The sequence below is a fragment of the Coffea arabica genome, chromosome 1e (genome assembly GCF_036785885.1).
Source record: "Coffea arabica cultivar ET-39 chromosome 1e, Coffea Arabica ET-39 HiFi, whole genome shotgun sequence".
NCBI classification, from domain to species: Eukaryota; Viridiplantae; Streptophyta; class Magnoliopsida; order Gentianales; family Rubiaceae; genus Coffea; species Coffea arabica.
The window spans coordinates 10121223-10134504 of record NC_092311.1 but is presented as its reverse complement, the minus strand read 5'-3'; the positions used below and the strand labels follow the sequence as shown (position 1 = coordinate 10134504).

Genomic DNA, 13282 nt, shown 5'->3' with positions numbered 1-13282 from the left:
GACTTCCATTTTCATCGGGTATGAATAAATGTGTTTCCCCTTTTGAACTCATTCATTGTGATATATGAGGTGGACATACAACTGCTTCTCATTTAGGTGCTCATTATTTTTTGACTATTATTGATGATTATAATGAAATTCAAATCTAAAACTTATTTTTGCTTAAAGAATTTCATAACCATGGTCAAAACTGCGACGATCCCACCTCCCCCTAGGGCATACCTCAGGGTTTAGTAGACCGCCTACCCATCTCTCATCAGGACTCACTAACAATCTCATATTAAATATTAACAAATCCAACCAACAATCTATACCTTAACGTCACTGTCCATACTTAAAGTTACAACAAAGACAAAACTTTCACTAATACAAAAGATTAAAACCTTTACAAGAGCAACAAAAGAGTAAAGCTATGAAGTGGCTCGTTAGTACACTTGGCAAAATGACTTATACAAAAGCTTAAGTCTTCTCAAACTCACGTCCTAGGTTCTCGGCCCCTATTAAGGAAAACAATTAATGGAATGAGATAAAACTCATTGAGGTTCCTAACATTCCCACAATTATCACAGTTTAACAATAAAGCAAATTCAACATATAAGCAATGCCAAATGCAACGATAACCATTCGAGAAAAAATAAAACATTTGGAACATTCAAGGAACAATAACAGACTCATTAAAAGGATACGTGGTCACTTGGAGCCATTTTATTCCACCGCTGTCGCCAACTCCACCCATCTCCTCCTTATAAGCTCCGAAACATTCGAACAATCCCCTACATTAGTCATTTGGCCATTAATCTCCTTATAACTCTGGTGGTAATATTTGAATATACCGAAAACATTGGTCCAGGGTTACCAACCTACTAGACCAAGTCCACTTCTGACTTGAGTCGGTTGGCAACGAAGGGCAAGGGCCCAATTCAGCCGATGTGATAAAGTACATATGACTTACATTCATGCACAGTTAACATTCAAACCTTGGTCATTTACCATTCACTCATTTGAATAGTGCCAATTCACATTCAATTAGGTCGAGTGCGATAAATTACACGCTCGCCTGTGAACAATATAACAGTCATTGGAAGGTATTTAACACTCAAACAAACATTCACAACAAGTACTAACACAACATAGTCATTTAATGCACAAACATACAAGGAACACTCACCGGTATCAGTAGATTAAACATCAATCTCTGGATGATAACCATGATCGCTACCAAACCCTGAGGCAAGATTCACAATCACAATAGATTTAAACTTAGTACATTCAACTATCCAAAACATGCGCGTCTCATATTCCAACAAATTTCATGTACTTCTTACTTTAAGCTCAAGACTTTAAGATAAAAGCCCAACACAAGTATTCTAAAAGTGAGGAGAGCAATTTAACCATCCAAAATCTCACCAAATTAAGGTTTCAAGTACTAAAAGTCAAGTTCAAATCAAGGGGAAAACCACATATATGCTAGTTTAACAATTCAAATGCTATGTGGAGCAAAAATATCTCGATTATAACCAAGAATTTTAAAGAAAACTGGTCAAAAACTCTTTTGATTCAAGATGGAAAATTTTTAGCAAGTAAACAGTTTGGAGAACTAGGTTTTCCCCCCTTTGAACCTCTTTATTTTGGCCCAAATCCGACATACGTGTAAAAATGAAGGTCTTATAAAGTATGTTGAACAAGAATATATCAAAATCACTACAACATTTCTGAAAAGAAAGCTGAAATTCTCTCTCTCCCTCGGCCTGCCATAATAGAAATTTTCCAGCAGGATTTCCATCAAAGATTCCAACTTTCTTACTTAATTCCACGGTAAATGCACTATATCTTATAACTAACATATCATGAAGCTTGTGACATATGTTCTTGGCAAGAAAATCCATCACAACGTCAAAGATAAAGCTCTAAACTAAGTTGTTCACTACATGCCTTAAAGTTGGAAATTTAACTAGCAACTGGAAAATTAAAGAAAATCCTCCATAAACTCCTTCGTTTTAACTCTAATTGCACCATATATGAAATATAAGAGACAAAAGATAGGTTTTCTGGCAAGTTTACCTCTTTTTCTTCCCACAAAAGAAGGTGAGTGTGAGACCCTGGTTGGTCATTAATTTCGATATTATGTGATATTAAGAGCATTTTGTTCTATTTTGTACGAATTTATTAGAAAACCCTACTTTGGATTATTTATAAAAAAAACCTTAATATTACACTAGAAATCTATGAAGTACATGTCTAATGAGGTTTTCTTAAAGTTAAATGTGTCAAAATCAATGTAAGACAAATTTTCCCGAAAATACAAATGAAGTTAGGAATTTATACACGATATTATAAAAATTTTAGGCCTTAGAGAGTAATTAAACTAAAACTAAAAGACCAAACTAACCTTAAAATTCTAGACTAATTACCATGAAGCCATAGCTTGAGCTATCAGAATTTCACAAAAACAATTGGAACCGAATGGAAGCCTGGCAACTAGAAATTTCTTTAAGCGGTGAAAGGATTGAAAACTTAGCTGGGAGTTGGGGCGGAGAGTAACCTTCCTAGGACAGCTGTCAGAAAGGGAATATACTATCAAATGTGTTGAGTAAGCACTGACCGAGTGAGAGAGCAGCTGAAAGGCATGAAACTAGCGGGCTGAGAGCAAAGAAAACTTCCATTTCTCTTCTTACCAAGCTAATACTGAGAGTAGGCTAACACTAAGAGTAAACAAAGACCTGAGAAAGTGTGAGCTGGAGTGAATAATTCTAACCAAGGCTAAGGAGATTACTGCAGGGAATCAGGATCAGAAGTTCTAGCAGCTTGCGACAAGAAACCTTAGGGAAGAAAGGTAACCTTCTTCACTATAACTCACTGTTTAGCTAGTTTCGTTAGCTAAGCTTGAGCTGCAAGTAGAGCTAGCTAAGAACTTGGTTCTGGTGCGAGAAACGTATGCGGAAATGATGAAATTTCAGATGTTTTACCTGCCATAACTTCATGCTTATACGGTAGAAAATGAATGAATGAATTAGCTGTAGGTTAAGTTCAGTAGGAAAGGATTCTGTTATGTAAATGAAGTAACCAAGTGACTAACCTCTGTAGGAACTAAAGAAACCTGTAAAAGTTGGTTTAATTAGTTAAACCTGAGCTTTTATACGATGAGTTTAATTACGAAATCAGTTCTGGTTCAAGAAACATTGTAACTAAGAGCAGAAATGAGCTATGGTTCTGTTTAGCTCTTGAAATTAGTCTCACGTTTTGTTTAGTTCTTGAGTCATACCTTACGTGCTAGCTGGAACCTGAGATTGAAGGGAATCCTAAGGAACTAACCAATAAAATTTTGTTGCTAGATGCATGCGAAAGCATGCAAATCTGATGCATGCACGGCTGCACCAGATTTGCAGCTAGCCGCCGAAACGAAACCGAACCCAGTTGTTTTCTTTTTTCCTTGAAACCTGGTCATGAACGACCTTGTGTAGCTAAGAATAACCTACAACAAACAAGGTTAAATCAAGTAGAAAACTTGCATGAGAACCATAGCAACGGACCATGCGTTTGCGACGTGCGAAACCGGTTAAACTGGAAAACAAGGCAGCCCAGAATATGAACTTTGGCTACATTTTTCTTTGTGCTACGTACTGATTCAAAGTTTGCACAAAACATGAAAGTTGTAGCTTCTTAAGTGCTTGTTGTGCCTGCAAAATTTTAGGCAAACGGATTTGTGTAGCCTGAGTTATGGCCAAAACCCTCGCTTCTATTCTACACTCTGAATTGTGGTAAGTTTCTTGATTTTGCTTCTGCCCGTGCTCAGTTCACATTGATAACGAAAGAACTGGGTGTTGAGGTCTTCATAAGACTTGTAGATCTTTGTCTCAACTTCAAAACGGTATAAAGTGCGTCCAAATCTGAATTTTGTAGCTCTAGTTATACCCAAAACAAAATTGGGTGTCAGAACTGCCGTTGAAGCTGGACAGTTCTGACAGGAACTTTGGACCCATTTTTCTCTATGCTCTGTACTGATTAAACTTTTGGTCAAAACACAAAAGTTATAGCCTTATAAATGAGCTTTCTAATACCTCTAGAATTTCTTGATTCTGATTTCTGAGTTATGAGTTATAGCCGTTCAAACAGGTCCTGCTCGGTTACCTGAATTGAAACGGTTGGCACTGTCTTGTGTATTTTTGTCCTAGTTCCATTGAGATCTGACTTGAGGTGTCTTCATGAAAGTTGTAGCCTTTCTTCTTAGTTTCGCAACGGTACCTCATTCACTTTGATCCGATAACCATAGCCTGAAATTTGATCAAAACAGTGCTAGGTGCCAAATCTGCCCGTTTCCGTTTGCCGCCCGTTTCCGCTCGTGCATGTGCCCGTTTTGCCGTTTTGCTTGATTTATGCATTTTAGTAGTCGTTTGTGTAGTAATGTGGTGCAATCTTTTATTTCAAACGGTGACGGGTTAGACGGTGCCAGTAGGGCCTACTAGCTGTTACGTAATGTGATTTTTGCACTTTTGCTATACTTGCTCTTTGTGTAAGTATTCAGGTCGTTTCTGTGTATAACTTGCTTATGTGCTTTGGTGTGGATGAGAGTGTACTTAGACGAGGGTGTACTTGATCACACTCGACCTAAACCCTACTTTGCACCTGTGCTTCTTTATGAGATGTGCATATATGAATTATGTTGGTGTTGAACCCTTGAACTTGTAGTTCGGGGTGACTTTTGTGGGGCCCGATCTCAAGATCTAGACGGACTATTCAAACCAGTCGGGGCTTGGTCAAAACCAGTCCAACCTAGTCTTAAGGTCACCAAGTTTGTGGTTTTGTAAACCAAATTTGTGAACCGAGCTTGTGAGTCAAGTTCAACGTCGTTTAGTTTGCTCGAGCCATTTCGCGAGGTGACTAGCCAGTTAGGGTGATAAGGTGTTAGGTGGGAGTACAAGTGGAGTTCTACGGACCCTTACCGGTGATCGATGGAGCGTCGACGGAAGGTCACACTTGGCACATGACATGGCTTTGGAGCCAATCTGTATCCTTAACTTGTGTTGTTACTTTTATATTTTCGATTGGACATCTTTGGGACGTAATTGTTCGTCTTAATGTAAAATCTCCGTTTTACCCCTGTATACTTACTAAGTATATAGCTTACCTCTTTCCCTTTATTTTCCTTAACAGGGGCCGACGCGGGGAACTTTTGGCACTATCACTAGAATAGTTAGGCTTGATTTGTAATGGCCGGACAACTAAGATGCGTCTTCTTGTTTTGGTGATCTGCATAAGCACCCCTCTTTGGGTCTACTTTGAATATTAGCATAGGATAATGTAGTAGTCTGGATAACTCCTTTTGCGGATGTAACTAGAACTCTTTTGGGGTTGTATATATTATGAATAGTATGCTTTTGGTTTATCTAGTTTTTATTGCTTTGTGTTTTTGAGTCCTGGCGCGAATTAGACAGACGTTCCACCGATACCCTCGGATTCGCCTTTGGGAGAAGTGGAGGCATCACAAGTGGTATTAAAGCGCCTAGTTTAGAAGACTTGGGCAATTGGGACATACGTGATAGGCATTAGGCATTATGAATAGTATATTTTAAGTTGAAATGCTGAAGAACTGACTAAATAAGTATTGTAGGTATGGAGGTCGGGGAACCTAGTGGATCTGGACTAGGGCCAAGACCTCCGAGTGCAGGGCGCCCGATGAACCAGGTGTTACGTCGGCGTGTGCTTCGATTCCAAAGGAGGCCTAGGGGGTCGTATATGCTGTATTCACCTTTTGGTCGGCAGAATCGGCCATGTGAGTACCGACACACGTTTGGCTACCCAGACGAGGTCGTCCTGGCGGTGGACGACGAGCAACGTCGCCTGGGGAATGCGGCCGATCGATTGGCTAGACAGCTGGAGGAGGCCAGGGAGGTGGCCCACGGTCAGGCTCTGCGCATTAGAGAGTTGGAGCAGGGCCTCAGAGATGAGGAGGAGAGGATGGACGCTTTTCGTCATCAGTTCCACGACACACACCAGCACCTCTTCGCTATGAAGGGGCAGCTGAGGGAGAGAGTTCGGGGGATCATGCTGGACTGTAAGATCCTGTTAGATGTGGCCGTGAAGGCACCACCACGAGCTATCGGTTCGGAGCCGATGGATGAGGTGGACACTCTAGACTCTGTTGGGGATTGGGGCCCTAGGAGAGGCGCGTAAGGCCGCTGTTTGACTTTTCTCTGACATGTTTTTGTTATAACCAATATGGCTGGTTTCTTTTGTTATCTGGTGGTTGACTAGATTTTTGGAGCCGAAGTGCTCATGTATTTAGTGGGTTTTGTACCGACCGGATGTCGGATAACTTGCATATCTTTTGGCGTGACCTTCTAAATATATTTATATATTTGAGTATAATCTTTTGCGTGTCTTTTATGCCTATGCCTTGTGTTCTTTATTTTGTTCATATTTTGAAGAATAAATACACATTATGTCTCGATTTATAGACTTTTGAACCAAATGGACTCCGGTGGTCGAGGTAGAGGTAGAGGGCGAGGACGAGGCCCTGAAGAAGAAAATGAGAATGAACCTGATCAGGTAGCCACTACCATCCAGCGAATGGCCGACCTGTTGGAACGAATGGCTAACCAACAGGGTCAGGGCCAGGGGAGTAATGTCGGAAACCCTGGAAATAATGCGGGTAATTGAGAGGAAGAGGACCATGCTTTAGAACGGTTCCAAAAGTTTGCACCCCCGAAATTTATAGGTGGACCTAACCCTGACTTAGCAGAGGGTTGGCTGGACCGCATGTTGGATATATTTGCCGCGCTTGGGTATTCAGAGGAGCGGCAGATATCTTTTTCTGTTTTTCAATTTGAGGGGACTGCCCGAGCTTGGTGGAATGTGATTAAGGCCAAGTGGGAGCGGGAACAGACCCCTTGGACGTGGGTCAACTTTACACGGGAATTTAATGAGAAATATTTGTCACCTATTGTACAAGAGAGGCGGGAGGATGACTTTATCCGCATGCGCCAAGGGGCATCCAGTGTGGCGGAGTACGAAACTCAGTTTACGAAACTCTCTCGCTTCGCTCCGGATCTGGTGCAAACGGAGCAAAAGCGAATCCGTCATTTCGTTCAGGGCTTAAATGTGGATATCCAGGAGGTATTTGCAGCTGCTCAGTTGGATATATTAAGCCAGGCACTAGAAAAAATACAGAGAATTGAGACAGTTATGGGACAAGTGAAAGCCTTCCATGACCGAAAAGGAGGCAACCTAGCACGAGAAACTTCGCTGCCGGACAGAGCTCGCGAAATGAGCCACCCTCTAAGATGGGTCGAGGGACGGGTGGTCCATAACCCGCAGAAATCCCAAATCGGGGTACTTTTGGAAGAAGTCAGGTAGGGCAAGGGCCCCAGAGGGGTGCCCAGTGTGGAGGGTCAACTACAGGAATTAAGCAGACCTGTAGTTTCTGTGGGGGCAATTACACTGCCGATAATTGTTGGAAAAACAGTTCGATATGAAAATGCTTTAAATGTGGCAGTACGGAACATCTGATTGCTTAATGCCCTAAAATGCAGAATGAGGGACCTAAGCCACCGACAGAATGGACCACAATTAAGCCTACAAACGCAGGGGGAAATCGGCCCAAAGTACCGGCCAGAGTATTTGCAATGGGTCAACAAGAGGTGACTGACCCTTCGACAGTCATCGATGGTACGCTCTCTCTTTTTCGGCGTACTGCAAGTGTTTTAATTGACCCTGGTGCCACGTACTCTTTTCTAAATTCTACATTTATGACTCATGTAGATGTTAAACCTGAAAAACTACCGTATGATTTAGAAATAAAAATCCCTATTACCAATAAGAGTTTAATTGCCAATGTGGTCTACAAGGGGTGCGAGGTACGGATAGGAGAACGGAAATTGTTGGTGGACCCTATTGAGTTAGCTCTTAAGGGATACGATATCATTTTAGGGATGGACTGGTTGGCCAAATATCATGCACGGTTGAATTGCCGTACTAAGAAGGTTAACTTTCACATACCGGGTGAACCTACATTATAATTAGATGTTAGAGGAAAGTTAATTTTCTCTACTCTTATTTCTGGGATTCGGGCTCGAAAATTACTATACAATGGTGCACGAGGTTATTTGGCGATGTTAATGAATGCTCCGGTGGATCAGCTGAAGATAGAAAATGTACCGGTGGTATGTGAATTTCCTGAGATATTTTTCGAAAAATTGACATTACTACCCCCAGAGAGGGAAGTAGAATTTAAGATTGATTTGCATCCTGGAGCAGAGCCAATATCAAAAACTCCTTATCGTATGGCTCCTGCAGAAGTTAAGGAGTTGAAAACACAGTTACAAGAATTGCTGGATTGAGGATATATACAAGAAAGCGAATCGCCTTGGGGAGCTCCGGTATTGTTTGTGAAGAAAAAAGATGGAGGACTACGAATGTGTATTGACTACCGAGGGTTGAATAATCTAACCATTAAGAATAAATATCCTCTGCCACTTATTGATGAGTTGTTTGATCAACTGCAAGGCGCAGTTGTATTTTCTAAGTTGGATTTTAGGCAAGGATATTACCAGTTTAGGATACGAAGGGAAGATGTACCCAAGACCGCCTTTAATTCGTGGTATGGACATTTTGAATTTGTAGTCAAGCCCTTCGGATTGACAAACGCTCCAGCCGCGTTCTTGGATCTCATGCACCGCGTCTTTAACCATATCTAGACCAATTTGTTGTGGTTATGATGATATTTTGGTCTATTTTAAGACTTGTGAGGACCATGAACAACACTTGAGGCTAGTATTACAGACTCTTAAGGACCACCAATTATATGCCAAGTTTAGTAAATATGAGTTTTGGTTGGAGAAAGTATCCTTTTTAGACCACGTTATTTCAAAAGATGGTATAGCGGTGAACCCCGCTAAGCTAAAAGCGATCACCGAATGGAAACGACCATAAAGCCCAACGGAAGTTAGGAGTTTCTTAGAGTTGGCGGGATATTATCGCCGCTTTATCAAGCATTTTTCCAAGATAGCTGGACCTCTAACGGATTTGACCAAAATTCGTAATCAATTTGTCTGGACTTCAAAGTGTGAGGCCAGTTTTCAAGAGTTGAAAGGGCGATTAACTTCCGCACCCATTTTGACATTGCCCAACGGAAAGGACAATTTTGTGGTATATATAGATGCATCTCGGATGGGTTTAGGCTGTGTACTTATGCAGAATGGGCAGGTGATATCGTACGCATCTCGAAAGTTAAAACCTCATGAGCAAAACTACCCCACCCATGATTTGGAATTAGCAGCTGTAGTTTTTGCTCTTCGAAAGTGGCATCATTATCTGTATGGGATAACTTTTGAGGTATTCACCGACCATAAGAGTTTCAAGTATTTATTTTCGCAAAAAGAGTTGAATTTGAGGCAACGTCGGTGGATGAAATTCCTAGATGATTAGGGTTGCACCATTAAGTATCATCCAGGGAAAGCTAATGTAGTAGCTGTAAATCTCAGGTGTCCAGTTTGCAGGTAAAGGAGTGGGTGTTATTAGAGAAAATTGGGGAATGGAATCCTTAACTTAAGTCGTCAGCAGTGCTTTTTAGCAATATTATGATAACTTCTACTCTAATATCTCGTATAAAAGAAGCTCAGAAGGATGATTTTCAAGTGCAAAAATGGAAGGAAAAAGTTGAAAAAGGGACAATACCTGACTTTAATATGAATTCTGATGGGATATTGAGGTATCGCAATCGATTGGTTGTACCACAGGATAAAGACATTAAAAGGGAGATATTGGAAGAATCTCACCGATCACAATATACTGTACATCTCGATACGACAAAGATGTACCAAGATTTGAAAAAGTTATACTGGTGGGATGGTATGAAGAAGGAGGTAGCTCCGTTTGTACAAACATGTCTAACCTGTCAGCAGATTAAAGCTGAGCATCGAAAACCCTAGGGTTACCCAGCCCTTAGAAGTGCCAAAATGGAAGTGGGAAAACATTACGATGGATTTTGTTTCAGGATTACCACGGACACAAAAAAGACATTATGCCATATGGATAATTGTGGACCGTTTAACTAAATCAGCTCATTTCCTTCCTGTGAACATGAAGTACTCCCTAGAAAAACTAGCTCGGCTGTATCTAGATGAAATTATACGACTACATGGAGGACCGGTGAGTATTATCTCGGACAGAGATCCTCGTTTCGTGTCACGATTCTGGCAAAAGATGCAAGAAACTATGGGCTCTAAACTTCACTTAAGTACAGCTTACCATCCTCAGATAGATGGACAATCGGAGAGAACTATACAAACTCTTAAGGACATGCTTCGATCATGTGTTATGAATTTTGGAGGGAACTGGAGCTAACACCTCACCTTGATCGAGTTTGCCTACAATAACAGCTATCATTCCACCATACAAATGGCACCGTATGAAGACTTATACGGGAGCAAGTGCCGCTCACCTATCTTTTGGGATGAAGTAGGTGAGAGGAAAGTATTGGATTCGACCACAGTACCATGGATTGAAGAAGCAATAGAAAAGGTCAAAATCATTCACCAGAAAATACAAACAGCTCAGAGCCGGCAGAAGAGTTATGCCGATCATCGAGGAAAAGACCTGAAATTTGAGGTGGGAGGCATGGTGTTCTAAAAAGTTATACCACTAAGGGGAACTATTTCAGCAAGAAAAGGCAAGAAGTTGAAACCCCGATACATAGGACCGTATAAGATTCAACGACGAGTTGGGGTGGTGGCATATCAACTGGAACTACCGATCAGTATATCCCGAATTCACAATGTCTTCCATGTTTCCTTACTTAAGAACTACCATCCCGACCCCACTCACGTTCTACACTCTGAGGACGTGGAGTTAGATGAAACCCTCACCTATAAAGAACAACCCGTACAGATTTTGGATCGAAAGGTGAAAGAACTAAAGAATAAACGAATATCTTTGGTGAAGATTTTATGGAGAAATCATGATGTGGAGGAAGCCACCTGGGAAGTGGAGGAAGACATGCAAAAGAAGTATCATTCTCTGTTCACGAACAAAGATATTAATTTCGAGGACGAAATTGCTCTAAGAGGAGGAGGTTGTGAGACCTCGGTTAGTCATTAATTTCGATATTATGTGATATTAAGAGCATTTTGTTCTATTTTGTACGAATTTATTAGAAAATCGTACTTTGGATTATTTATAAAAAAAACCTTAATATTACACTAGAAATCTATGAAGTGCATGTCCAATGAAGTTTTCTTAAAGTTAAATATGTCAAAATCAATGTAAGACAAATTTTTCGAAAAACACAAATAAAGTTAGGAATTTATACATGATATTATAAAAATTTTAGGCCTTAGAGAGTAATGAAATTAAAACTAAAAGACCAAACTAACCTAAAATTCTAGACTAATTACCATGAAGCCATAGCTTGAGCTATCAGAATTTCACAAAAACAATTGGAACCGAATGGAAGCCTGGCAACTAGAAATTTCTTTAAGCGGTGGAAGGATTGAAAACTTAGCTGGGAGTTGGGGCGGAGAATAACCTTCCTAGGACAGCTGTCAGAAAGGGAATATACTATCAAATGTGCTGAGTAAGCACTGACCGAGTGAGAGAGCAGTTGAAAGGCATGAAACTAGCGGGCTGAGAGCAAAGAAAACTTCCATTTCTCTTCTTACCAAGCTAATATTAAGAGTAGGCTAACACTGAGAGTAAACAAAGACCTGAGAAAGTGTGAGCTGGAGTGAATAATTCTAACCAAGGCTAAGGAGATTACTGCAGGGAATCAGGATCAGAAGTTCTAGCAGCTTGCGACAAGAAACCTTAGGGAAGAAAGGTAACCTTCTTCACTATAACTCACTGTTTAGCTAGTTTCGTTAGCTAAGCTTGAGCTGCAAGTAGAGCTAGCTAAGAACTTGGTTCTGGTGCGAGAAACGTATGCGGAAATGATGAAATTTCAGATGTTTTACCTGCCATAACTTCATGCTTATACGGTAAAAAATGAATGAATGAATAACCTGTAGGTTAAGTTCAGTAGGAAAAGATTTTGTTATGTAAATCAAGTAACCAAGTGACTAACCTCTGTAGGAGCTATAGAAACCTGTAAAAGTTGGTTTAATTAGTTAAACCTGAGCTTTTATACGATGAGTTTAGTTACGAAATCAGTTCTGGTTCAAGAAACATTGTAACTAAGAGCAGAAATGAGCTATGGTTTTGTTTAGCTCTTGAAAATAGTCTCAAGTTTTGTTTAGTTCTTGAGTCATACCTTACATGCTAGCTGGAACCTGAGATTGAAGGGAACCCTAAGGAACTAACCAATAAAATTTTGTTGCTAGATGCATGCAAAAGCATGCAAATCTGATGCATGCACGGTTGCACTTGATTTGCAGATGCACCAGATTTGTAGCAAGCTGCCGAAACGAAACCGAACCCAGTTGTTTTCTTTTTCTTTGAATCCTGGTCAAGAACGACCTTGTGTAGCTAAGAATAACCTACAACAAACAAGGTTAAATCAAGTAGAAAACTTGCATGAGAACCATAGCAACGGACCATGCGTTTGCGACGTGCGAAACCGGTTAAACTAGAAAACAAGGCAGCCCAGAATCCGAACTTTGGCTACATTTTTCTTTTTGCTACGTACTGATTCAGGGTTTGTCCAAAACATGAAAGTTGTAGAATCTTAAGTGGTTGTTGTTCTTGCAAAATTTCAGGGCAAACGGGTCTGTGTAGCCTGAGTTTTGGCCAAAACCCTCGCTTCTATTCTAAACTCTGAATTGTGCTACGTTTCTTGATTTTGCTTCTGCCCGTGCTCAGTTCACATTAATAATGAAGGAACTAGGTGTTGAGATCTTCATAAGACTTGTAGAACTTTGTCTCAGCTTCACAACGGTATAAAGTACATCCAAATCCGAGTTCTGTAGCTCTAGTTATACCCAAAACAAGATTGGCTGTCAGAACTGCCGTTGAAGTTGGACAGTTCTGACAGGAACTTTGGACCCATTTTTCCCTATGCTCTGTACTAATTCAGCTTTTGGTGAAAACACAAAAGTTATAGCCTTATAAATGAGCTTTCCAACGCCTCTGGAATTTCTTGATTCTGATCTCTGAGTTATGAGTTATAGTCGTTCAAACAGGGCCTACTTGGTAACCTAAATTGAAACTGCTGGGACTGTCTTGTGCATTTTTGTCCCAATTCCATTGAGATCTGACTTGAGGTGTCTTCATTAAAGTTGTAGCCTTTCTTCTTAGCTTCACAACGATACCTTATGCACTTCAATCCAATAACCGTAGCCTGAAATTTGATCAA

The 13282-nt window shown here is 40.5% G+C and overlaps 1 protein-coding gene across 1 annotated transcript; it reads left to right on the top strand.

The window, feature by feature from the left end:
* Window positions 1–6588: 6588 nt before the first annotated feature.
* On the top strand, window positions 6589–8336 carry LOC140016086 (uncharacterized). The gene is made up of 5 exons (XM_072069178.1): window positions 6589–6649; window positions 6716–7329; window positions 7530–7665; window positions 7759–7979; window positions 8136–8336. Exons 1-5 carry the CDS (start codon window positions 6589–6591, stop codon window positions 8334–8336), a joined length of 1233 nt encoding a protein of 410 aa, XP_071925279.1.
* Window positions 8337–13282: the final 4946 nt, after the last annotated feature.

Excerpts from the sequence above, each read along its gene's own strand:
- LOC140016086 (XM_072069178.1), top strand. The coding sequence starts at position 6,589 with ATGGCTAACCAACAGGGTCAGGGCCAGGGGAGTAATGTCGGAAACCCT. Across the intron at positions 7,330-7,529 it reads CGCAGAAATCCCAAATCGGG|AATGAGGGACCTAAGCCACC; the intron begins GTACTTTTGGAA and ends CCTAAAATGCAG. Across the intron at positions 7,980-8,135 it reads TGAATTGCCGTACTAAGAAG|CTGAAGATAGAAAATGTACC; the intron begins GTTAACTTTCAC and ends CCGGTGGATCAG.